The sequence below is a fragment of the Alligator mississippiensis genome, chromosome 2, assembly GCF_030867095.1.
Source record: "Alligator mississippiensis isolate rAllMis1 chromosome 2, rAllMis1, whole genome shotgun sequence".
Lineage (NCBI taxonomy): Eukaryota > Metazoa > Chordata > Crocodylia > Alligatoridae > Alligator > Alligator mississippiensis.
The window spans coordinates 207,411,766-207,439,672 of NC_081825.1; the positions used below are offsets into that span (position 1 = coordinate 207,411,766).

The 27,907-nt window shown below is 39.2% G+C and overlaps 1 protein-coding gene across 1 annotated transcript in view; it reads left to right on the forward strand.

Moving 5' to 3' along the window:
• The first annotated feature begins 2,033 nt into the window (after positions 1–2,033).
• KCNA4 (potassium voltage-gated channel subfamily A member 4) overlaps positions 2,034–27,907 on the forward strand; it is a 79,802-nt gene continuing 53,928 nt past the window's right edge. Inside the window, exons 1-2 of the mRNA XM_019476637.2 lie at positions 2,034–2,755; positions 3,542–12,954. Coding sequence (XP_019332182.1) covers positions 4,371–6,353 — 1,983 coding nt within the window. The 5' untranslated portion in view covers positions 2,034–2,755; positions 3,542–4,370 and the 3' untranslated portion in view covers positions 6,354–12,954. The remainder of the gene's footprint in view (positions 2,756–3,541; positions 12,955–27,907) is intronic.

The window sequence follows — 27,907 nt, forward strand, 5'->3', positions numbered from 1 at the left end:
ATAAGAATGAATGTCTGAACGAAAATATGATTAATCTACAAAAATATGATGAATAAAATAAGAGTTGCAGTATTTTTTGTAGCAATCTCAGTCATCTATAAATAATCAAGGATTGCTTTTTTGCTTTAGAAAGTGTCTGGGAAAAGGTGGATCAGCTAAGACTTTGGGGTTTAATTGGATCACATTTACTTGCCTTGTCTCAATTGTATTAGAAAAGACTTAAAAAGAGGGCCTACATACAGAGAAAGCTTTACAATATAGAAGGTACCTGCTCTATCCGTTACTGGCATACACCATCATCTGACAGAGTGCCCTTTTCTTTGCTTAGGACTGTACTTTTGTTGGTAGAAAAATAGAAAGGAATAACAATTGAAGAGGTGCACAATAATTGGATCCATTTCTGCTGCTGTCCTTCACACGGTCTTTTACTGTAACAGCAGTAAGAGGCATGGACAAGAAAGCAGATCTGAAGCTCTGAAAAAAATATGATAGCTAACAGAGCCTAGCATTTTTCTTGTTTTCAACTTCCACCCCCTACCTCTGCTGCCCAAATATACCACCTAAATAGAAAACAAGTCTGAAGAGCTCCTACTAAAACAAAAAATCTCCAAACTGCCATGTATCCTGCATGCTGCCAAATCCTAGGCCTGGAACATGACTTCTACAAATTTTTGAACTAAGCATTCAAAGTTTAATGCCTAAATGGAAAGTAACACTATCCACTCCCAGTACACTAACATTACTAGATCTTGCTGCATCTCTTCTACTTTGTTACATAATCTGAGTGCTTGGTCCTATGAGATTCAGGTGCTGAATATATGTCTTTGCAGTAGATACCACTGGTGCAATGGTACTTGATACTTTGCAATTTAAATGAAGTAGCTGGTAGTAATAAACAAAGCAATCTGACTAGAACCAGTAAGATCCAGTTTTCTCCAGTGCCAGTTTCAAATATGACCTGGATATTTTGGGGGGTGCATTAGGAACAGTTATATTTTCCCACTATTTTTTAAAAGGCAATTTGGGAGATTCTGGTTAAAAATTGGTTGGATTCATATGTATTTCCTAGTTTGATGGATAAAGATACAATGTGATCTAGTTGTTTTTTTGGTTTTTTTAGCTATGTAGGAATAACTACCCTTGATTTCTATTAAACTGATAGAATTTGAGGTCTGTGGCCAAATCTGTTCAAGACTCAGCCAGGTGCTGGATACGCATTTTCGTGATGCCCACTAATGTGCGGGGAGAATCTATCTAGGTTGTGAATATCGTGGTGCTGAAGCAGCACTACACTGGTTCTTTGTTCCTCTTAAGGAAAACGAGGGATGAAGAGCAAGTTTGGATGAATCTGGCCAGACAGAGATGCAGCAGTACTCATACACAAAGCTATGACAGGGTCATTTGGTAAATAGAAGAAGACTGACATAGAAGAATAGAAAATACCATAGAAAGAGAAAAATAAGATTTTATATTTAAGAAGCAGAATTTGGGGTAAGATATTGACCGGATCCAGTTGCACGATCCAGGTTTGTTTCAGCGTTGGTGCTCCGAGCTACCTTGTGGCTTGGATGTGGTGCGGCACGGGCGGTTCAAAGGGTTGATGGTCCAATTTGGGTGAGTGGAGAGCAAAATATCAGCTGAATCCAGGTAGATGTGGGTCTTCCTGTTTTAATTTAAACTTTGGTGCTCTGCTTCATTTTGAAATTCCCAAATTCCCTCCAGTGTCTCTGCAGCATATTTTTCTTTCTTAGGGGGGGAGGAAAAAAAAAAGACAGAGCCTTTAGCATTGACTTAATCACTACATTTTATTAGCCAGCTTATGTATTATTCAGCGTTGGAATATTTCTTTCAATAATTAATACATTAATACAAAAAGGGAGCACGCCTGGGGGAAGGAGGGGGAGCGTTTGCAAACAATGAGGGTGCAAGGGGAGCTGTGGCCGCTAGGGGCTGGTAGAGAGGTGGAAAACCTCGGGAATAAATCAGACCTAGCCCCGGCGTTTGTCCTTCAGTGGCACGTAAACACGGCTGAGAAGCGGGCAGGAGAGAGCAACAGGACTTGCTCGAGTTACAACCCTGAACTCATTGATCACAGCGCCCGCTTGATGGCTGCGCAGTTTTGAAATCAGGGAATAAATGCACCGCTAGTGCTTTTTTTGTTTAATCTTTTCCTTTTTATTCATTCTTCCCTCTCCCTCCCCGCCGCCAGCCCAATCCTTCAGACACAACAGCCACAACAAGTGGATGCTGCGAGAGCGCCCGAACTGCGCGGCGATCAGCTGCAGTTCAAACGTGCGTGCGAGGGAAATTGCAACAAGCAAGACATCCTCTTGCCAGTAGCAAGAGGCGGGTTGGGCACACGGATTGCTTGCTTGCTTTTTGACAAATCTACGGCAAAAGCCGGGCTTGGAAAAGGCCACATCCATTCATTCCCTCTCTCCCCCCCCACACACAAGCCCTCTATTGTCCCCTCCCCCGGCACAGGAAATCTTGCTCGTTTATTATTTTGCAAAGGTAAGGAGTGATCGCCGCTGCCCAGCATCCCCCCAACTCAGGCTGGCTGCCTCTCTCTCCAGGAGGTCTTGTTGCACGCAAAGAGAAGCCAGAAAAAATAACTCATCAACCTGTAGGGCTGCCTGACCCTGCACCTGCAAACAGAGATTGTTCAACACAATCCTCTCTTCAAGATCTCTCTCTCTCTCTCCAGATCCTCAGGCTAGCGAGAACAGCGTTGCTCTTTCTCTGCCTAGGAACAGTAAGTATAATAGCTTTTTGGTTTGGGGGTTTTTTTTTTTTGCCTGGCACACACATCTGGCATTTTTGTCATTTAACAATTAATATCCATCTCCTTGTGCTGTATGAATGTAAAAGGTCGCTGGACATGAGGATGCTGGTTCTGTGTGTTTGTGTGCGTGCGTGTTTAGCTTTTGCTTCATTGCCTCTCCAGTTTGCATTTTCTTGACACACACCATGAATATGCTTCACTTGACATGCCAGTGGATGTGCCTGTTTCTACATGAAATGCAGTAAAATGTTCACTGGGACTGAAACACAGTTTAGACATAGCACATACTGTACCATTGCTGTATCTAATTAAGTTCTAAAAATAAACCAAAGCTATAGCCTATACATTTTTTTTTTCTTGAACTAACTGATCATGCCAAATGTGAACGCACTCTGTGTGTGTATGTTTTGGCTTGTGCATTAGTATTTATAGATTGATTGCTTTCTTTCTATCGGAGCATGCATGTGTTTGCGTATGGATGTGAGCATGTACATGGGTGTACATTTTCTATAGATATAAAATACATACCCACCCACAACCATACCCACACAGACGTGTGAAATCTCTCTCTGTGAGATATGGGTGTGTATGTACAGTATAGATTTGAATAGTGGGGGTGGTGGAAGACTGAACACCTTAATAATAAATGACACTATATTCATTTGTTCAGCACTGTGGCCTCTTAGGAAAATGATCCAACCTCTTCCCTTTTTGTTTGTTTGTTGTTTTTTGTATGTGTATATGCATGTGCCTCAGGTTAAGTGCTCCTTCAGCATGAGAATAACCAAAGGGTGATCCACTCCCTTGTCTCCTATGGGGATTGCAGAGCCAGTTTTGCAGCCTTCATCATCTCCTCCTCCTCATCTTCCTACTGCTGCCGCCATCCTGGGTGCAGCTCCCAGGTTTGAAACACTGTTGACAGGCTGAAAAAAGAGGGCATGGATAGACCTCCTCACTGTGTAAACAATATGAGAGCTGGAAGTTGCTTCAACTCCCTAAATAACAATATCAATCAGTTATCAGACTACTAGGCCAAAGCACTGCTTGGAGGAAAGTATGAGAAAACAGGCTATTTTTATTTGGTGACACTGGTGAACTAAAGACCTGAAACTTTTTTGGTGGCAAAAAACTAATAGAAGAGTTGCCCTTTCTATTTGCATAAACATTTGCTCCTTGCTGGATGTAATCTTGGGAGCCTGCAAGAATATCATGAAATTGTTCAGATCTGTTGATCCTGCATACACCACCAGAGAATACTAAAACCAAAGGGGCTTGGTGGATGAAAGGACAAGGCCTAGGCTCTTTCCTGATCAAATTTGAGAACTTCATCTTTTGATTAATTTCCATTCTTAGCAAAAGACATAACTTTTGTGATACAGCCTGGATGATAAAGAGATGCAGATCTGTGGTTGCTACAGTTTTACAAAACACAGACTCAACGCAACTGGTATCCTGATGGGTTGAGCTTCCAAGAGACCAGCCTCCAAATGCAAACACCTTTGAACTTCCCACAGTAAAACAACAAGCTTTGACAGCAGATACACCGAACATTTTTGCATTAAACAAATAAACAAACAGTTGCAAAATGGAGGTTGCAATGGTGAGTGCAGATAGCTCTGGATGCAATAGCCACTTGCCGTATGGATATGCGGCCCAGGCCCGGGCCCGGGAGAGGGAACGACTGGCACACTCAAGGGCGGCAGCGGCTGCAGCAGTGGCAGCGGCAACAGCGGCAGTGGAAGGTGGAGCCACTGGTGGAGAGGGGCCCTATCACCATTACCACCAGGAACAAGGGCGTGGTGGGAATGCATCCCGCAGCAGCCAGCCCCAGCGTCAGAACAGCAAGAGGAAGAAGCGAGGCAAAAAGAGAAGCCACCATCTGGGAAGCAGGGAATGTGGGGCCTCTTTCCCCTGCTCTGAGTTGTTGCCTCTCAGTGGCTCAGAAGAGAGAATACTTAAGGATTTGAGTGATGATGAGGAAGAAGAGGAGGAAGATGAGGATGAAGAGGATGAGGAGGAAGGAAAGTTCTACTATAGCGATGAAGATGGGGTGGATGATTTTTCATACTCAGACCAGCCACCTGATGATGGTGGCGGTGGCGGTGGCCCTGGGAGCTACAGTTCAGTTCGCTACAATGAGTATGAGTGCTGTGAGAGGGTGGTAATCAATGTGTCAGGACTGCGGTTTGAGACTCAACTGAAGACCCTGGCTCAGTTCCCTGAGACACTGCTGGGTGATCCAGCAAAGCGGGGCAGATACTTTGACCCACTCCGGAATGAGTACTTCTTTGATAGGAACCGGCCCAGCTTTGATGCTATCCTGTACTATTACCAGTCTGGGGGCCGTCTCAAGAGGCCAGTCAACGTGCCCTTTGATATCTTCACTGAGGAAGTGAAATTCTACCAGCTTGGGGAGGAGGCCATGCTCAAATTCAGGGAGGATGAAGGGTTTGTCAAGGAGGAGGAGGACAAGGCTTTGCCTGAGAATGAGTTCAAAAGGCAAATCTGGCTGCTGTTTGAGTACCCAGAGAGCTCCAGCCCAGCCAGAGGCATTGCAATTGTTTCTGTCTTGGTCATTTTGATCTCTATTGTCATTTTCTGTCTGGAGACTTTGCCAGAGTTTAGAGATGACAAGGAGATCATACTATCCCTGGCCCTGGGGAAGGGTTTTTTCAATGAGTCACTGCACCAGGATGGAGGGGGCCACACTGTCTTTAGTGACCCTTTTTTCATTGTAGAGACAGTCTGTATCATCTGGTTCTCTTTTGAGTTTACAGTGCGGTGCTTTGCTTGCCCCAGCAAAGCAGCTTTCTTCAAGAACATCATGAACATCATAGACATTGTCTCCATTTTGCCTTACTTTATCACCCTGGGCACAGACCTGGCTCAAGAGCAGGGCAGTAATGGTCAACAGGCCATGTCTTTTGCCATTCTGAGGATCATCCGTCTGGTCAGGGTGTTTCGCATCTTCAAGCTCTCCAGACACTCCAAGGGTTTGCAGATCCTGGGTCATACACTCAGGGCCAGCATGAGGGAACTGGGGCTCCTCATCTTCTTTCTCTTTATTGGAGTCATTTTGTTTTCCAGTGCTGTTTACTTTGCAGAAGCTGATGAACCTACCACCCATTTTCAAAGCATCCCAGATGCCTTTTGGTGGGCAGTGGTGACCATGACTACTGTTGGTTATGGGGACATGAAACCCATAACTGTGGGTGGGAAAATAGTTGGGTCCCTGTGTGCCATTGCAGGTGTATTAACCATTGCTTTACCAGTGCCAGTGATTGTCTCCAATTTTAACTATTTCTATCACAGAGAGACTGAGAATGAAGAACAAACACAGCTGATGCAAAATGCAGTCAGTTGTCCGTACCTCCCAACAAATTTATTGAAGAAATTTAGGAGCTCATCATCTTCATCCACAGGGGATAAATCAGAGTATTTGGAAATGGAAGAAGGAGTTAAAGAATCTCTTTGTGCAAAGGAAAAAACAAGTCAGGATGCAGGGAATGGCAGTGAGACAGCAAAGAAAAACTGTGTAAATTCAAAATCTGTGGAAACTGATGTGTAATTCTGAACGTTTCCAAATATACTTATGCATTAAGAGTGCAGTGATAAATGAAATATGCAAACAAGAGTCTAAAGCATACGGTAGTATGCCATTTATTGGTTAAATATGAATAAAAAAGCATTGCTAAACTTGTATTACATATCAAGTAAATGATATAACTTGTGGAAGGGGCTGGTTGATTCAATGTAATTTCAAACTTTATATTTTTATTAGAATGCAAGTGTTTTGCACATGAGGCAAAAGACATTGTCAAAACCAAGACAGATTTCAAGTGGGTGCATGAACTGTCGACATCACTAATAACAGCTCAGTGGTAAAAGTTGGCATTCAGCGGTATTTACTATGTAAGAAAAAATGAAGTTCAGCAGTCATTTATCCATTTATCATTGCTTTAATAGCAGCTACCATAAATCATTAGATCCCATAGTCATTGTTTTCAAAATGCTAAAAAAAATTGTAAAAATATATTCTACAGAATATAGTTCTAAATTTTATCTTGAAATCTATAATGCTTGTTTTTAACTGGAAATTGACTTTGAAAAGGCTGCTGAACCTCCAGAAATTGTTTATTTTTATAACTCTCTTTGGAGGCATTGCAGCATTTGTTGTCTAATATATGGAAGAAATGAAGTAAGAGAATCTTTTAACATGGTCTGAATGCAGTAGCAAAGTGACTGGAATGATTTTTTGCACTACTTTATATGCTGGAGAAATACTGAAAGAGACTTCATACTGTGAATGTTTACTAATGTAATAGTTCAATGACAATCATTGGAAGAGTGAATTCTGCGTCTTATTTTATTGTTTTTTTTTCTTTACATGATGCTGATAGCTAAGCAGCTAATGTTACATTAATTCCATATTCTTTTAATTATGAAAATATATGATCGGAAAAAGGATCGTGCAGTAAAATTTTATAATCAATTTTTTTAATCAGTCTATTCTACTGATACCCTTGAGAAATAACAATGTATTTTATATTTTCTTTACTGCTTAATTTAACATTCAAAATCCAATATTAATACATGCGCTTTGTCAATGTTGAAATATTAGTGTACTTGAAGGGGCTGTAGCAGTAATAAGATGTTCCACTGCTACAGTAATGAGGAATAAGAATTGCTAACTTTTAAATGTGCTATTATTGGTGCTGTGTTTTTTTTCCCCTTAATTACAGCTTTCACCCATGAACATTTGAAACAACCTTTAAGACCAGAATAGGCATTCTGGGGTTTGAAATGAAAATTTTGGGAATCAGGTTGTCCTTGAGAAAACATTTCTTCTCACTTAGGTTAGGGCCAGTGGTACATTTCCTGTGCACCCCACACTCTTACTGATCGAAATGGCAGATGTGGATGTGCAAGGACTACCCTATGGGGGCTACTGTGAATCCTTCTGCCTGGAATGAATGCATATTTAACAAAAAGAGTATAAAGAGGTATTTTTGGGTTCAGAAAAATGCAGGAATGGCATATTGAATGGGGACTGTTTTGGAACAGGCATTGTGGTTCTAGAGTCATCCAAATTACTTAACTTGAAAAAGTACTGACATGGGCACTTTGGAACAGGTGTACTAAGGGAAAAAAGGGGAGTTACAGATATGCAGAGTAATTTTGCAATGATAGTCCCAAGGCGGGAACAGGAATGTTCTGGAGCTGAAATGCACAGGACATCTTTTGGGACTCAAAACAACCTCAGTTTTTGTAAATTGGGTGTCCTTTATAGCGTGCATATCTATCAGGCTAGCAATGTTAATTTGCAGCAACAGCATGTGGCACAGAAAGGAGCCTTAGGCTTAGGACTCTCTTAATTGGTTTATTTTTTTTTTTTGTTCCTGTGGGATTAGAACAGGTCATATCAGCAAAGAAGATTCTCTGCCTGTACTCCAATACAATTCCAATTGCATTACAATTGCATATTGAAGAGAGACATTTATAGAAGGTCTAGTGAAGACACTGCAGTATGCTATGCTGTGGTTAAAAAAGGCTATAGGTGAGCATCAGATTTCTAGCAAAATATCCCAAACTGATTTCACCAACTGTTTTGAAGTGGTCTTAAGAAGAGCTCCTGTTTATTGTTGACATTGCAAGTTAACTAGGTTTTAAAACGCATTACCTCAATAGATTTTTATCTGTCAAACTTCCCTAGAATTTGGTATTACATTTCATTCTAGCTATTCTAAGTGTATGGTGGGGGGAACGGATAAGGAGACAATGCCAATACTAAGGACGAACATTGCTGTATTTACCAGAAAATCAGTAAACAATGCTTCTCTAACAGCTGTCAAGTAACTGCGATATGAACATATGGATTCCTTTGTATATTGGTTTTCTAGATTTATTGAAGACTGTGTAATACCAGACAGTCTCATTTGAGGCAATATAAAGATAATGAAAATAAGGGAATTACTAACTAAAGACTAAATTGAGCATTAGTAGAAAATTAGGAGTGAATGTTTGCCTGATGATAAGGGAAAGTGTGAAGTTTAGGCTGGAAATAGAGAATGGATTTGAGAACATGGGCATATTACAGATATAGAAACAACTTCATAACATACATCTACATAGTCACAGAATTCAGCGTGGGTTGACTGTCCAAATATTTGCCCAGCTTCTTAGGCAGGTTTTGCTCCAATGCTGAGCTGAGCTCCATGCTGTTGCAGCCAGGCTGTTACTAGTATCCAAGATAGCTGTTTTTAATGCTACCTCTGGGAAGTCTATAGTGCTTGGCAGCCTAAATGTACCATTAATTTCTTGGGAAAGAATATACATTGCATTCCTCTTGAGTACCTTGTAAAAACAGGCAGAGCAATCTTATGATACCTGCTTTGTCTCCTGAAGAAGTCTATTCTATGTATTTGTAATGGTCAAGTGAGGGGTTTTCATTATAAATGAGAGAAACTCAGGCTGAAAATTAGATTGTGCTTCTAGTTTGGCAAAACCAACTTTGAACTATATAAAGGACTCTGCATTTCCTGAATGGAAACAGATACCTTAACATGAGCTGCCTTTGGATTTGATCAGCCAACTGCTCATCAGTCCAGCCTGTTATGACGTGCTATGAAAATACCACAGTTCCACCCAGAAAAGACTAATGTTTAAAGATTCCAAATGCTCAGTGTAAAATACATAAACCCAATAAAGTACAACAAGGGTTGAAACAATGTGCAAGAGAGATCCTGTGTTGGATACTTAAAATTTCTATTTACTGTTGCTGCTGTCAAAGCTTTCTGAATGCCATCTGATGCAGACATCTACCATAAAAAATTTAGGCATTTAGTCATCATTTAGGCATTCTGAGTATCTTGAATTATAAAGGGAAATACAACTCTGATGTAACTATAGTGAATGGAATTACACTAAGAACTAAGTTGGCTCTAATATTGAAGTTCAAACCATACCACAGTTGATGTATGCTCTAGTTACAAAGAAGTTCATTTTTATAAATAATATAAAAGATATTTTATTTTGAGCCTGATTTCATTTGCATGGGTTTAAATGTGAAATAACTGCATTAGAACTAAAAGCAGCAGAAAATGAAATTTAAAAGGGACACCATTACTTAACTTTTTAAATTGGCCTTTATATACAGAGTAAATAAATATGTTTGTTTTTATGGCAGTATTCATGCCAAGATAAGAAATCAGGTTCCTAAAGGAGAATGCATTTTCAGTTAACCTAAAAGAGCAGTGTATTTAATGCATAACTTAACTTCAGAGATTCATTTGTTTCCCTTCTTTACAACTTACATTGGTTCATGGAAAGCTCACTTTGGACTCCCATAATTGTGTGAAATCAAGTGTTATGTTTCTTTGTTAAAGAATTCATGTCCAGGCTTTTCAGTGTTCAGAAAAGCTCACTGAGAATTATTCCACACAAGGCTATTCCAGATGGTAGAAAGCACAATTCTGTTTGTTTTTGGTTTGAAGGACAATCTCTTGTCCCCTTTTTTCTGTGTTGTAGAGTCTATATTTTCTTTTGCTTTTTTTGTTGTGAAAAATCATTTTTGGGGGGCTCAAAGACATGAACGAAGCTGTTATAGCTACATCTAAGCTATGTGTTTTGAGAATAACAAAAATGTATTGTAGAATGTTTTTCTTTGTCAAAGAAAACATGATTTGATTGGAATTTCAGTCAGCAAAGCCTTATTCTCAGTAACAAAGAAAAATGGAAGCCATTTTTGATGGTAATGCTTATAACCATTTTGGCATCAGGTCTTAACCCCGAAAAAAAGAACCCTATTTTGTGGCCCCTAACATGGGGAGTTCATGTGAAATGAGGAGAGTCCATTCTGTTTAATCTGGATTTATATAAAATCAATAGGAGGTAGCTCAAGAATATGAAACACCTCTACTTCCTGTTTGGATACATTGCATTTTATAGGGATAGTGTAATATCAAAAGGCCTATTCTGATCATGCTGTGTTCATGGAAAGTCTTTCTTGTGAAGTATAGAGTTCTGGTAGGTGCCTTTACAGTGATTTCAGACCTCAGAAACTAATGCTCTAAAACTTATTCTAAACTAAGTTTTAGAATAAGATTTATGAAACTTTGTTCATAGTTCTTAGATTTGAACTTTCTTTGGAGATTTATAACTCGTGTCCTTTATACCTAGCTTTGACTGATCTTGCATCGGTTCTACTTTCACTGTGTGCTGTTACAAATAAAGACCTAAAGTGATTTAAATGAATTAGCTTGAAATAGTAGTATACTAAAAACTGGTGAGCTTTAAACAATTCACATAACATATAAACTCTATTTTTATCATAAGATCAACCAGAATGGTCATCCATAATATTTATAGACATGGCACAGGGTATGTTATTATATTGTTGACAATCTGAATGATCATATACTTCTGATTTTGCAGTGAATGACATCTGCTTCAATGGTTTAACATGTTTGTGCATCTTTGTTTGAAACAGATATTTGTGGAGAAATTGGTTATTTTTAATCATGTAGACTAAAATGAACGTTCATTTCCACCAAGATCATCTGAGGTGAAAACTTATCTTTACAAATTAATGCCAGGTTACATACTTAAACATTTTGTACCTGGCAACCAGGTACAAACATAAAGGCTTTATATTCAACCATGCTTTCTGTATATTAAGATTATATATAAATTCATAAAGAAAAGTCATTAAAGCATTGTGTACTGAGATGTTTGAATTTTTATTCTTAACCCTCTTATTCTTTGAAAAATTATAATGCATTTTGAGGACTTTTTCTGCAGTAAGAACTTTGCAAAATAAATAAATATGTATGGAGAAGAAGAACAATATTAACTTACATTTCCAAATCTGATAAAACATTCTGATTTGTAGAAAGTGGGTAAGTACAAATTTTGTTTTACTGTTGCTTCAGTCGTGCATGCATGGTATTGTCAGTAAAAAAAAAAAATTAAAGATCAGTTGGCTGAACGAATTCATAATCACAAATGCAATTGCTTTCTGAGTTATGTGTATTTCAGGTACGTATGGGGTCTCTTTTCTCAAAGTATCTGTGTGCCATATACTCTTTAATATATTCATTCTAATAACCCTATAAAGTAGGGAAGTACTATTATATCAATTTTACAGAAGACAAAGATATGGAGAGATTAAGGCTGGACCTATAAAGATATTTTGGCACTTAATTTCTCTTAAAGCACTTGATATCCTCTGATTTCTTTAAGAGTTAGACACACAAAAACCTTTGTGGACCTGGGCCTAAGTGACTTGCTCTGTGAAACCCATGAAGCATACAGTGCAGTAGGCCCTTCTAATCCTGCACGATTCTCCTAAGCATTTGGCTTTGCTTTTCTCTTTGTGCTGCTAATATCGAAATATTTTTCTTAACTAAAACTGCTAATGCTTTAATGTTGGATATTTCTTATTTGAGATAAAAAGAAAACCAAAAGAGAACGGTTCTCTCTTCTTTATTTGGTTTTTGTGTTGCTGGGGGATTCAAGTTTTGTTTGGCAGGTTGGGGGTGGGATGGGATGGGAGGCAGGGGGAATGTTATATTTTGAAAATTATGTCAAGAATGTGGAATATCAGATAGTTGCCTTTTTATATTTTAGCAGTCAAAATAAACAAGCTTGTGAAATAAAAATGTTGGGCTCAATCTTACAATGGTCCGTGGGTAGGAAGGTTTCAATGAAAGGGTTTGAAGTATTGGCTCTCAAAAATTATCACAACTGAACTAGAACGTAGAACGTATGTCATTACTGTTATTTTAATCTAGTTTAACTGCAGTCTTTGAGCTCATTTCTAGTCCCAGTGAAGGTAACAGTAAAACCTGGCTTCAAGGTTGAGCCTTTTATGACTTTATTTCAAATATTCTGTGGAAAGCAGACAGTTTTCCTAGTTACGTTTATTCTGTTATTACGTAGCCTGATCTTGTTATAGTCAGGTTCCACCATTGACTTCAATTACAGCCCACAATGTCTATCTGGGAGTGTGATATATATAGCATATGAACATAGTTTAATTTCCTTCTTTTATTGTTTTCCTATCGATACAGCTTTATATTGACTACAAGGTCTCAATCAGTGGCAGTTTCCTCCTGCACATTGGAACCTGAGTAGAGAAACCTGCAGAGGACAATTGATATGAATTGAAGGTACTTTTTATTTTCCTGCCCAAATAGATGTATGTGCTCTAGAACAGAGTATTGAACACCAGAAGGGTTGTACATTTCTGAGCAGATGAAATAACTATTACTTCTTTAGTGGTCTTGATCTTGTGAGATGCTGAGTACCTGCACAGTATTCATCATGGATTGAGGAAGTTAAGAACCTGGCAGGAGAGCTCGAGCACCACGAAAGAATTTATCCCTTTTACTACTTAAAATAGGAAGGCAGTAGAAGAAAGCAGACATTTTGCATATTTTTGAGCTTGAGGTTGAAGGAGGCTAAAGTGTATTGGCCTTTCCAGGAAAGACATTTTTGAATTTTGAAATCTGAGCTGTACGTATGCATAGTAAGAAAACTGCATGATGTATCCTAGATTGGTCTGGGTGAAGGAATAGAACATTTTTTGATTGCATATTTAAGGAGCATCATCATATTTTACTGTGTGCAAATTTTAGATAAAATGTTATTTTGGCGAGATTCTTACCCACTGCAAAGGATACAGTTCAGGTATTATATAGCAATTTAAGCCTCAGGATTTAATTGTGCCTCCTTTTTGTTTCCATTAGTTATTTATAGGGACTGTTATGTTCTAGGATATATAGATCATGAGACTAAAGACAGAAAAGCTATAAAGATTCCAGTCAAGAGTGGAGGATCAAGATTTAAATCTTCTGTGAAAATCTTATAAATCAAACTGTTATTTTGGTGCTGTTTTATTCATGAACATCTGCTATAAGAAAGTATATTTTTATACAGTAGGTTATAAGACAAAAATATATTTTATGGCTAGTAAATTTTTTTTTATTATTCATAGTTTAAGAGAGGATTAGCATGTTTCCTAGCTACAAAGATGAAATGTGATGTAAAGAAACACTGTAAATACAGTCAATTAAATAAAAAAAAATCCTCGTATATGTTATATTTGTTGTTTTGTGTCAGGATAGAGTTGTTTTTGAGGGGACCTTTAAAAATGACTAGTACTCTTGACTGGTTCTCTTGATGCACCTACTACTTATTCTACTACTTTACTTATCCTACTACTTTAACCCCCAGAAATTTCTACAGCCCAAATCACTAGTTACTTTTGAAAACCTTGTTCATGATGATTCCACTGGTTGTTTTATTTGTTTGGGGATTATTGTAGCCTTTTGGTCTTCACCATTTCTTATTTTGTAAAGTTGTTGAACTACTCTTAATAGATGTGTCTAAGTACATGTTTCCAGACATGATCTAGATTGCATTATTATATGGAAAACTCCTGGCATATTGAACTTGCTTAATGGAGTGAGCTTGCTTAATTTTGATGTAGCAGTGTCTGAAAAAAATATTTTAATCCTTTTGAGCTCAGTCTTATATTTGTATATACCAGAAGCTTCCTTTGAAATGTCACTGCAAAACCTGACATGAATAGGAGTTTGGGGTGCTAAGGATACCCAGCATTTATTGTTAACTGGGTTTTTTAGACCTTGCTCTGTTCAGTAATTTTCAGTTCCAGTTCCAAGGCTTGTTCTGTTCCAGGCTCAATGAAAATGTATAATCTTCACATCCTTGAATACCATTTAAAAACAATTGCTGAACATTTTTCTATTCCTAATAATTGACTATCAAAGGGACAGTGTCATCTTTGTCTGTGGGCCCTGTCTTGATCTAATACCCAGTTTGCTGTTTTTTTGGCATGCCTTACTGGTGCTTGTATAAGGCACCACCCATTATTATTTCTGCTGACGTGTGTTAGTATTTGTTTAGTATAGAGTAACTACTTGTGCTGATATATCAGGAGACCTTAAAAGGGAAACCTATTTTTTAGCTGCTGAGTGATGGGTATCATGATCCTAATGATTCAGTCATTTGCTATTGGGTAAGCTGGGAAATAATTAATGAAGTTCCTGTTGGACTGATATTTAGAATGGGCTGATGGAGTCGTGGGCAAGCAGTGCTTTCAACTTTCCACTGAGTTTATTTGGATTTTTTTCTGTGCCTCCACTAATTAGTTTATCATTGAGACTATTGGAGAAGGTTACATTATACATGAGAGTAACCTGTACAGCCATTGCAATGATGTGGGGACTTGTGTCTGGTAGTTAACATGACTCTTACTATTCTTTGGCATTTTTTAGATATGATAATGATTTAAAAGTTCATAGAAGTTTTTTTTTAATTGACTGCATGCAAATTATGATTACGTGGGATTTAATAATTTAGTTATGAGTTTTGTAAAAGAAAAGAAAACAAAAATTCTTTTAGGCCTTTTAGACCATTCCATGCTTGAATGTTTCAAGAAAGGCTAACAGGGTCATGCAGTGCAGTAAAGAGGAAGATATTTAAGACTTATGTGTTTGCCAGGGAATCACTGTGTGATTTATATATTGTGCAGTCATGGAAGATATTTGTAATTGTGTAAAAAGAAGGTTGGGCCCAGAAGGTCAGATTTTCAAAGCAGGGTGTATTGAGTATGTCCTATTATATCTCCCATGGTTTAGAGTTGTTGGTTATAGCTGAGTTGGTCTAACATAGGCAGACACAGTTCTTTGGGTAAATGTGATAACTTTTATTAGATGAGCTAAATAGTTGGAAAAATTGCTCTTTGCAAACTTTTGGGTATAAACACCCTTCTTCAGGAGTAGGGAGAGTTAATTGTCTCTTAACTCTCTCTGTGCCTGAAGAAGGGTGTTTGTACCCAAATGCTTGCAAAGAACATTTTTTTTCCAACAATGTAGTTGGTCTAATAAAAGATATCACATTTACCCAAAGAACCTTGTCTGCCATTATGTACCCTGTATTTATGAAGGGAGATGGGTAATTGTTCATCAATGTCCTTAAGATATACAGTTGCCTGAAATTTTTTTCCCAATGCAATTTTTGTAGGACTGTCTGTTATTCTTACTGGGTGAAGTTCATAGTTCATTGTTCACAGACATTAGGGCTGGAAGGGACCTTGAAGATCATCAAGTCCAGCCCCCTGCCCCAGGGGCAGGAAGTCAGCTAGGGTCAAAGGATCCCAGCAAGATAAATATCCAAACATTTCTTGAAGAGTGGTTAAGATATCCAAGTCCCTAGGGGTTCAATGACTAAATATTTCCACTGCTGAGCATCAGAAATTTTCTAACCAGTTGGCAAATCCCAGTCCTTACCAAGGTTTTGAGTGTAAAATGGAACTTTAATCAAACAGGGCCCATGCTCAAGTAGATAAAGGAGCCATCAGAAGCTGTAGGAACACAAGGTAAAAAAAGGACTGCTTTCCCTTACAGACAATGTCCATCCATCTCCCAAATAATGTAGATTAAAAAGCCAAATGAGAGATGGAACTCAAGCATGGTGCCCTTTTTTCCCCCCACCTTCCTCAGAGAAGAGCTTCTCTGAGGTAAGTGCAGCTATTTTGTGATCCACCAGAAGAAGAGGGTGCTGGAGGGAGGCAGACACGCACAGAACTACTTTCTTCATTCCCCAGTTGCATGAAAACACTTGTCCAGGGGAATGCACTCAAGAAGATAATCACTCTTAGGGCCACTCACCCTGGAAAGCTCTTAATAAATGTACCTTTCTGAGGGTGAATGAGTTCCAGAATGCTGCAGGATCCAAGCTTGTGAATTGAGACAAGTCAGGGGAGCTTCCCAGATTCACAATATTATGAGCAAATCTTAGGACTTCTTTTTCCAGTGACTACCTTTAAGAAAGGATTACAGTTTATTAAAGAGGTTAGCAGTTGCATCTACATGCACATTCATTATAAGCCTCCGCTACCTTTGAAATGCCACACCTTAAGCGTTCCATTTCAAATGAGCAAGCAACTTTTTGTCCTTTTGTGTTATAAAGAATTAAAGCTGTCCCCCCCACCCCCCAGTTGGAACCAGTGTTTCATAAAGAGACCAATTTAAGCCCTGGAACTCTATGTCACTAACATGGTGCTGAGTGATATATTTGTGTTCAGTATCACTAGTATGCAGTCCTTAGAGGAATGAAGGGATACTGTAAAAATCCCATTGAAACTTAATTAGAAGAATGGCTTGCTGATGACATTTGCAGTTCACTGGCTCAGCTGAAACAAATAAAATAAAGTGCTGTCACCTTTTTTGGATCTCTGTACCATCTATTAGCAGTCTATGTAAAAAGCAGTTGAAAAGGGAAAAGGTTAGATTTCTGTACCTGATGCACCTTGTACCAAATTGCAAACTGTCTTACATTACTGATTAGATTATATAGATCACGTTGCTGTCTTACCACATGTTATGAGGAATACTTCCCACAGGACAATGCTCTGTAGATTGCCACCTCTACTCACTGTTGAAAAATATACAACTTGTATATCCTAATTAGAGATGGGAACCAAATCTCAGCACCTAATTCTTTAGGGTGTTGAGTCTTGCCCTTGAGGCATTGCCACATAGTGCAGCTTTGGCTTCCCAAAACCCAGAACCAAACAGAAATGCATCCAAATTTTGCAGTTTGGGTCCATCTGTAATCATAACTTGGCCTTTAGCATTAGATACCATAATGCTCAAGGGAGGTATTGTATTTAGAGATAAATGGGCAAGCATGCATCAGTGTTACCTCTAGAAGATAAAATAGTGCAAAACAATTATAACTGAACCTATGGCCCCCCCTGCATGTGCAGGTAAAGGCATGATGGGATGCAGTGTGTGATCCACACAGTCACACTTCCTGAAGCATGAAGCTTCCTGAAGCTTCATGAAGCACCTTGTGTCTGGGACACGGCATCAGCTGCAGGCTTCCAGCTATGGGGGTACATGGGACCCTGTCATCTTATGGGGCTCCTAGCTGTGGGGGCATGTGCTCCTGCAGTTGGGAACCAGTGTCAGCTGGGAGCTCAGACCTGGGGAAGACATACTCCCTCTCCCCCGATCTGGGAGCTCTGGTCAGCTGGTGGGACTCTCAGCCACTGGGGTCCCTGGCCACACATTCAATTAGTGGTGTGATAGGAAGCAGCTATGGAGTTATTCCACATATTCCTCTTTATCATGCCATTAATTGAATGAATGGGTGGCCGGGTGTCCATTTACAGTATGATTAACTGGTTAGTCAAGCCTGAAGTGTAACATGTAGATGGGGCCTAAATGGCACAATGTAGTGCCGTGCAGATACCCAAGCTAGGTCTAAATCAACTAACTCAATCATCATGAGGATCAGGGTATATTAGCCCATGCAGACACTGTGCTAATATAGCTATACTCTTCCCAAGACTCAATCTACCTCTTTCAGAGTTAGCTTTGGTATCTATAAATGGCAATGAGTGATGGTACAAACTCACATGACTCCTCATGACTCCAGTGGTTTCATGCGATATTTTTAGGGTGTGATCTGTAAAGGAGAGAATGGAATTAATGGAAAAAGTAGACTTATGATGAGAGATGGGGCCAACAAGATAAGGTTCAGTTCTGACTGAGGTCCCACTTTATTGAAAATCAGCAAACTTCAGAAGTTTTGTAAAATGACCAATTAAAAAGTTTTACTTCTGGCTCATTTGTATTTATATAATAATATTGGTTACAATTAAGGAGTTGAGTTTCAGTAGCCTTTTATAACCAAGGTATAAGGAATGTTTGTGAAGAAGACAGAAGAGTGAGGATATAAGGTTTTATTTCTGTATGTCACACAAACACTTCTAAAGAAGTAGTACACATATTAAAGTTCATGGGCAGATATTTTGGGATGGCAAATATAAAAGGCACCTAAAAAAAGCCTTAGCCTATCGGGTCAGTGCTTTAAATGATAGTTATTTGCATGTGGGGAAATACCTGCACAAAATGTTATCTGAGTTTTACATTTGCTGAAGGAATTGAATGAATTTTAATCCTGTAACTCTTCAGAAGCTGTGTTTCATTGCATACTTTTCTAGTTACATGATATCAGTGGTATTACTACTGACATTTTAATCTGAAAGGATTTTATTGAACTCTGGCTACTTTTTGTGATGTGGAAGAAGAAGCAAACAGTTCTGTTGCTTTGGTATTAGTTGAATTTTCACTCTTGGAGCATATTTATTCCAACTTCCATATAAACAAGGCATAGCTAGGTAATTGTAGGTATAAATTCAGTGTACCAGATTGCCTGTGAACCTCTAATGTGGTTTAATATTATGGACTAATACAGGTGAATACTTCATTTAATTCTGTAAATACAACATTTGCTTTCCCAAACCACCTACAGTTATTTCCATTTTGAGATTTTTATATTCTGTTATCTTTAATATTTTGACTTGCTATTTAATCTGTTAAAAATATACATGATTAAACAAAGAAAATACAAAATTTTAATACTGTGGTTATATTTACCACCTGATTTTTTTAGGTTGCCACAGTAGGTGTGGATACTACTTCTTCTTTTACTGGCATTCACTCTATAGAAATAAAAATTTCAAACATTTACTCCTTAGGAACCAACAGTTGGATCCTGTGAGAGCCTTGGTTTTGAGACTTTGATACGTCTTACTCTGTCAAGTATGTAGCTAGAATACTTCTAGTTAGAATGCTTCTTTGTGGACTGAAGTACCACTAAGGGCCTGGGGTCTCTACTCAGTGGCTCAGATTGTCTCCTACCTTGGCAGTTTCAACGAGGTTGCTGTGGAACAGTTCCTTCCTTATGGTAGCAAGAAATATGGTTTGCCTTCTTGTACAATAGACAGGGGAACCCAATCCCGAATTCAGTAGTTCCAGAGGAAATATGAGATATCACAGTTATCTACAGGGCTTCACTCCAATGCTGGCTTAATCTTGCATATCATCAGTATGCTTCCAGGGACTGCCTCCTTCTCTTGTGGTCTCCAGTAACCCAAGAAAGCTCTGCAAAGAGGGACTTTATTTTCCTGACCTACTCACTCCAGCCTGCCCCACTTAGTTTCTTGCTTCCACTCTCTTTTCAGGCTGATGCTTCAGAAGAATCTCTAGAGGGTGCAGAGGAGGAAAATTATGCTTAGGGAATGGCTGACTTCCTGTGTGTGAATCTGAAGAAATGAGTTGGACTCTTACACCTTAAGAAGCAAACTCATTCATTTATATAGGAATTTTGATTCTCTAAGGGCTGAGGAAAAACTGTGAAAGTATTTTAGATTTGGACATGAGTTAGTTCACTACAGTCACGAGAGTTTTGCCACTGGGTTTATTCAGGTTAGACTTTGTGTCATGGTTTGGTTTGGCCTTAAGTAGTGCCCTATATTTCTGCCCTGTCCCAATCTAGTTTAAAAATTCCTGAGATACTTTTTTCTGAATAACAATACTGGCATCCTTTCATATAGTCTGAGTGCTTTATTTAGTAGATATAAGTGAACATAAGAATGCTGGTTTATAGGTAATAAGTTGTTGGTCTACCATTGTTCCACAACATGAGAAAAATCATAGATACATTTAATAGACTAAATTGATTTAATATTGAGTTTTAAATTGTTTTAAAACGTCAGCTTCTTTTACAGACATAATGCATACTGTACTCATTGCTTTACAAGGGAAGATAAAACTTCCATTTTTTTTAAATGATGAAAATATTTTCAGGACTAGATTAGAGTGTGACATATTCTGAAATTAGATGCAAATGTAAACAGTATTTTTTCATTCATAAATATAAAAACATGTTATTTTACTTCTTTCACAGCTTCGTAGCCAAATTATTTTCAGTCTTTCAGAATGTCTAATTTGCCCACAGTCACATCTTTACAGCATATTTAAAACATGTTTGCTTTGGGTCAAATGCATACCTGTTGCAACTTTACCAATTGTAGTGGAAGTTGGGCCTGTGAGTCTAATGCTGAATTGTTCACTACCACTGTGTACCATAAAGCAGAGGTTCCCAAGCACTGGGTCATGGTCCAGTACCGGGCTGTGAAGGCTTGGCTGCCGGGTTGTGGCATGAGCCCCCCTCTCGAACCCCCATCTGTCCACCTGGGTGAGTGGTTTCTACTGCCGGTAGTCATGTGCAGGGTTAAAGCTGGGCAACGGGGCAGCCCTGTGAGGGAGGCATCCGGCTCTGTGCACCCCATCCTGCTCCCATGCTGGTCCACAGTATAAAAAAGGTTGGGAACCACTGCTATAAAGAGTAGGTTCTAAGAGGAAATGTTAGCATTTTCTGTATATAACAGACGTGCAGAATTGAAACAGTAGTAGTACAAAAGGACATATTCTCTGGCTAGTGGTAGGAGCATGGGTAGCCCCCTCTTCATAGTGTCGCTTTTTTTGTTCAAACGCTTTTTTGTTAGCCCCCACTTTTGTGTCATCCCCCAAATTCAGCAGAGCTCGATGCTGGATCCACTTCTGTGGTAAGGGCAAGCTAGAACTGGCATTGGCAGAGTTGCCCTGTATCTCCATATTGTAAGGAAGAGTTACTAATATTAGTGCAGCCTAGGGAAGCATTGTCAGAATCCTGTTTCACTTTGTGTCCCCAAATGGCAGTTGCCTAGCTCTGTGCAATTTTGGCACATATGCAGTTTGCAATCCAATCCATGCACAGTAGTCCACAAGGCTATGCATTGTACCAGGAGGCCTGTGGCCTCATTTCAGACACAGGGGAAAAAAGGTGCCTGCATCTTTAAGAGAAAAGGTGCAGACTAGGCCACGCTTCCTCTCCTGACTAGATATGCCTTGCAGCAGAGTGAGCCAGTGAGTTGCCTTTGAAGTATCCTGGTATAGGAGATATGAACGGCTTTACTGTGTGGGATGAGTTCTGGGAATGATTGCTAATGGCAGGAGTCCTGGGAGTATAGATTGATTTATTTGAGACCAAGGGTTGATTTCATAGTTGAGAGCTTTGGATAGATTTCTTGAATTGGAGGAGAAGCCCTAAAGGGCTTAGACTGCTAATAGATGAGAGGCATAGGGTACCTGTTAAAGGGCATAAGGAAGCTATGGGGGGTGGGGGCGGGAGGGAGGGGAATTCAATCCTTGCCTGGGAAGGATGAGACTAAACTACTTGGACTGCAGACCAAAGGCCCAATGAAAGTAATTTAAAGAGGCTTGATGATGTGATACGCTGAGGCATCCACAGAAGATGCTTTCCAACTTAGACTGAGGGCCTATATCAATTATTACATCAAGATATGGTAGGCAGGATCCTAGGCATTTGGGCAGTTGGAAAGGCAAACTGTCAGTGGTGACCCCTATGGGTTAGGTAGGGTTGAGTCCAAGGGTCCCAGTGCATGAGCTGTCACAGCATGCACAATAGGCTGTCAGACTGGGAAACCATGCTGCTTTTTATGCATCTACCTCAGTATAAGTTCAACATTCTGGCCTGGCAGGAAGAGGACTCTCCCTTGTTGTAGCCCAATAGCTGAGTGGTTAGGATACTCACCCAGAATGCTGGAGACTCAGATTTCTAGGTTTTCCCTTACCCATAAAAAATCTGATTTTCCATCTCTCTGACTTCCCATCACAAAGCCATAGCTTAGGCATAATTCAGCCCTTGTCTTGGAGCTGAGCCACTGCACATTGCATTTAATAGTCTTTAGATAAAGTGGATGAAGATTAGTAGGGAGGTTTCTGCCCCATTCGGAGCCAGGGTCTAGACTACAAGACAGATCCTCCTCCCTTCCAGAGTATCATCCATCTCACCGAGCCGCATACCTTGCTCTTTTCTTCCTAGCCCTACATATCTCCCTTTCTTGGCTGCCCATGGGGGGCAAGTTCAACCAGGGAAGTGTAATTTTAGAAAATGAAAAATTACATTAGGTAAATTCAGTTTCTTTTATAGTAAATGAATCAGAATCTCATTACTAATTTTTTGAGGTCTCTCTTAACTGCATAGCTGAAGAAACAGTAAAGGAGTATCAATAAGCTCAAACAAGATTATAAAATACTATCTAAACTGAACCACAGAAATTTGATTTGGAAGATGGTGGCTATTTGAAAATAAATTTGGTTTCTACGTTCCCTGCCTCATGCCCTTACTTTTCTGCAATAGCGTAATTCTACAACATTTGGGTTGAAAGTACTACAAGAGAATGCCTCTACCAGAGGACAATCTTTTTCATTTGAAATCGCAGGCAAATATTCTGAAAGCAGTTAGTTTAATTTTTTTGGTTAGTTCCATTTTGGTCTTTTGAGTATTTTATTTTTTCTCCATTAGGCCCAAGGTACTAGACAAAATGACTGTAATTACAAAGAACCATACTGTGCTATCAAGTTTTACTGTATTCTGATCAGTGCTATCAGTCAGTTTGTTCTGCTTAAGAACTGATGACACCAAATGGTTTAGATATTTAGTTCATTACTTTATACATAAATTGAAACATTTTTCCTTCATAAAGTATTGTGTTAAATGTTGCAAACTATCGACTCTTTGTTAGGACTCATATATGTTTTTTGAGAAGCAAACATTTTTTGAGGGTAATATCTTTTATTGGACCAAATGCATGGTTGGGAAAGATTTTAAACATGCTTTTGGGCACAAAGGTACTGGTACCGTGTCTTAAGTCGAAATGTTGTAACTTGGAACTAATTTTGTCATAAGAAACAATGTTATAAATGTTACAGGGGATTGGTTCCTGAATCAAGGCCCGATCACCTATTTTCACCAAAAATACCCCAGAATGTTGTACACGATCAATTACAGATGAGTAATATAGCTTCATTAATGTATTTCTATTGTAAATAGCAGTCATAGTTATTTGGAAGGACTTCTTTGAGGTGACTTTGCTGGACTTTTTGAAAGGCTCTTGGCTGGACTTTTTAAGGGTTTGTGGCTGGAGTGTTCTCAGGAGTCTTGGCTGCAGGTTTTTCTGGAGTCTTGTCTGCTTTCTTAAAGAAAGTGTCCAAGGAAATTTGGATAGATGTTCTCCAGGGAGATGAGCGATGCAGCGAACTTGTTTGCTTGCGTAGTGTTGCATCGGATTAAGGGTTGTAAAGTCAAAACTGACATCATAAAGTTGAAACACAGTGTCAATTTATAAACGTTGTAAGTGCAAAACTTTGTAACTTGAAATGTTGTAAGCCAAGGACTGCCTGTAATTTAAGGAGTGGATTTGGGATTTTTTTTATCAGAGATTTTGCAGATTTTAAATAGGGACCACCAGAATTTCGGCTAGTGATGCAGGTTGCAGGACCCAGATAGATGAGCCTGCTCAGGGCTGGCACCCAGGACCCAGCTGGAGGTGGCCGACCTCCTGGCCACTTGCAGCCAGGAGGACATGCTTTGACAGTTCAAAGCAGACCACCACACTGAGAACATCTTCCGGGTGATAGCTGCCCAGATGGCAGGGCGGTGGCACACTTGGAAGTAGTGCCACACAGAGGCCAACAATACAGCCACAGTCCACTGGTAGCTGGCCCAGAGGAGTAGATGCCTCTGCTGCAGCCGGGTAGTCACCATCCGGGCCTGGCAGGCATGCAGCCTTGGAGCTATATGCTGTCACAGGTGGCAGCAAGTCACAGCCAGGCAGCAGCTCCCACTGCCAGACTGCTGCAGTGGGTAGAGGGGGCAGGGGCCACTCCAGGTTAGGGCTGCTTCAGCAGTCCAGCTGGCACAAGTTATAGTTCCCCGGATACCAAGTGGCCAGGCCTCTCTCTTGAGGGCAAGTAGCCCTGAACTGCTCACCAGGGCAGGTTTTTATAAAGCTGGGGCCAGCACGGGTGCTGGTCCCAGGTGCTAGCTCCCCCTGGCTGCAGATCTGGGAGGAGCTGGGCAGGGTTATTTTGCCCCAAGTGGCACAACTTGCCCCATACCAAAGTGCTTGTCTGGGCACGTGCGCTGAGGCAAAAATCCCCAGCTCAAATTTCTGCCGGTCCTATTTGAGCTGCTGCAAGTGTCTGTGCCTGTGTGGACATGCCCAATGTTATCTAATTTTAAGAATCAGAATCTCTTAAACAAGTTTTAGAAAATGGAAAATTACAAGTTTTACAAGTCTTCCAAGTTTAAACTCTTAAAACAAGTTTTAAACCATATAAGGATCAAGTGTTTTAAATACAAAAAAACAGTTAAAGTTAACTGTGATAATGGAAATTTTTTTCTATTAATATCAAAATATTAATAGAATTGTTTTTTCTATTTCCATTACAATTATAAGGAGAGATAATCACTCTTCCTACAAGTAAAGTAACTTTTACTTATTTAAAATTTAAAATTAAAAATTTCTCCTTTTAAACCAATTTGTACAAAAATAATATTAATTTAAATCAGTGATCAAGCATCCTATCCTGATGAAGGGGCTCTTTTTTAAATACTTTTCTGTATTATAAACCTTTATAGTATTTTCAAGGGACTGGTGCAGTGCTTAAAATTAGACTCTTAATTATCTTGATGAATCAGGGCCCAGATGCTATTCTGTTGTGTTCTAACACATTTTAAACCAAGACTGTGGTTACTCTCTATTTTTTTCTTTCTATGAGATTGTGTGATAATGCATTCCTTAGTATTTTTAGGTGAGAGATATAACTGAACTCATGACTACTTGCAGTCATTAGTGATCTTATAGTATTTTTACAAGAACAGAGCAGTTAACACAATCATCCCAATCACTTCTAACCTGGTTATAAACCAGATTATGTCTTAATATGTTCCCTTTGTGTCCTATGTAGCATAGCAGCAGTCTATCAAATGGTTGATTTGGCTCACCCAAGCTGGCTGCATTCTTATGGCAGTGTGCTTCCTTTTGTAATTTGTAACATGCCTCAGGAGACTTCTGGGTAAAAGTCATTCTGTAAGTGTATTTTTAGGAGTAAAAAGTATAGTGCCGCCAAAGGTACATCTTTGTGCTCACTATCTGTGCTGTTCAGCCATTTTTTAAATTTTAGCTGGAAGACCTGTTATGCTTTATCATTTAAATGAAGAGAGCCAGAAATCTACCTAGACAAAAAGATTTGAGAATGAGACTTAGGCCATGCACCAACATTCATTTCTACAATTTCAGAATTTCCAGTGCTAGAAATGACCTGCCCCATCTCCCCTTCTCTTTGTGGCTTCCCAAAAACCAGCATTATCACAGTCTGGGAAAGTGTGGGGAGTAGAGGCTGCTTCAGTCCTCCCATTCCTGGGGGTACAGGAGTAGTGGGGCAACTGCTATTTGTCATACCAGAGTCCCTAGTGTGTGAGGATTTGGCAGACAGCAGCTAGTGGCTGCTCCTCTCCTCCTCCCAGTCTCTGGGAGGGGTGGTAACAGCTGTCTCTTGTGCCTTTTGCAGAAGTGGGTTACCATGGTCTTGGGAAGGGATGGGAACCTTTTCCTGTGGCTTCACTCCTCCTGGTCCTTGGCAGGAGTGTACATGCATTTGTTCTCCCAGGAGAACTCTTCCAGGAGTGAATTCTACGGAGTTGGAGTTAAATTATTTTTCTTTCTTAGCTGCTATTTTTGGTCTGTAGAAATTAGTATGAATGTTTGTACGCTTATGGTTTCAACTGGGAATGGTGATTATCCCAGTAGCAACATAGCACTTGCATGTGGCCATTGTAATACAAACCAGTAAATGTACCTGTTTAGCTGTCCACATTAGATAAAAGGTTGTAAACTAAGCATTTACATTTTAAAAAGGATTTTGAGCTAGCTCTAGGAAATCTACATACCTCTTTTTTCAAACTGGACAGAGATAATCATGCTGGAACCATTGAACCCATTTTTATTTCTGAACTAATGAGTCAATCCAGTAATTCGCTATGCATAATAGCCATCATTTCATAGGTACAGACTCCAATATTTTTGGTAATGAAGAAGAGTTTATTGTTTACAGTAAAATTGTCACAGTAAGTCAGAAGGGGTCTAGTCATCTTTCAGTTTCTCTGACATACAGCTTTTTTCCTTTATTTTCTGTGAAGACTATTGTGTAATCTAATGGCTATAATACTTCAGTGCTTACATTTGATCATTTTGTACAGTAGCAATTTTGTCTTTTAGAAAATGAGGGTGAATCCTGAGAAGACTTACTATTTGAAACAGGTGCTTAGTTCTATGACATCTAAAAAAGTATTCTTGACAAGCATGACTAGTAGTAATTGTGGAAAAAATGAGCTTTTGATCTCTGTTAATTCAATAGATTTTTATAGGGGTGGATGCTTTTGCAAAATGTCAGGGCTCACAGAAAGCCTGTAGTTTGTCTGCTATCCCCTAATCTGACCCACCACATAATCTTTTTTTAAATAACTGGAAATATAATCAGAATGTGTTTCTTAGTTAATAGGCAGATCTCCTGAGGTACACTACCTACACTTTCTGGCTCCCAAAGGGGAAGAGATATCTAAATATAGACTAGCTAGTGAAGACTACCATGCTTCTGCTACAAAAAAATCACATTTTTCCTAGAAAAGCAGACCCCTGACATATGACTTGCTGGGCTAGTGTCTGTTCTCAGATAAACTGATATAAATCCAGACCAACTTCATTGACTTCATCTTGTGTAATGGGGAATTTAGACCTTTGAGTTCATAAGGCAAATTACAGTCCACAGATCAGGGTGGTGAAAATTTGTTCTGGAGTGATCCCAGAATCAAGAAATTCAAGGATCAGAGATTTTGTAGTTTTTAAATGCAAGTATTACAGACTTAACATTAACTATTATTTATATACTACAATGCAGGAAGTACACATCTCTCACTATAATGCATATATGTGCCAGGCAGGGGTCTAATCTCTGCTCTAAAATGCTTGAGACCCTTAAAAATCTGGAGAGGGCAACATATAAGGACAGTAGAGAACAATATTAGAGGAAGGTGGCTATTGATTTGTCCTTACAACTGAGCCACTTAATAGAACAGATGGTACTTCAGGAGCTTATTATAGGAGGAAAAGGAGAGCACCTGACTTTCATTATTGATCACTTTGGGGTAAGCATAATCAGGAAATTAGAAGGAAGCAAAAAAACTTCTTAAATATGATATATATTGCTAATGGGTTTAGGTATTATAAATTCTATGTTTAATGTGAACGAGTAAGAAATAATATTGGAGAATTTGGAATTCAGAATTATATTTATTACACTTTTGCCTTCACCTACTATTTCAAGCATAATTTTAAAC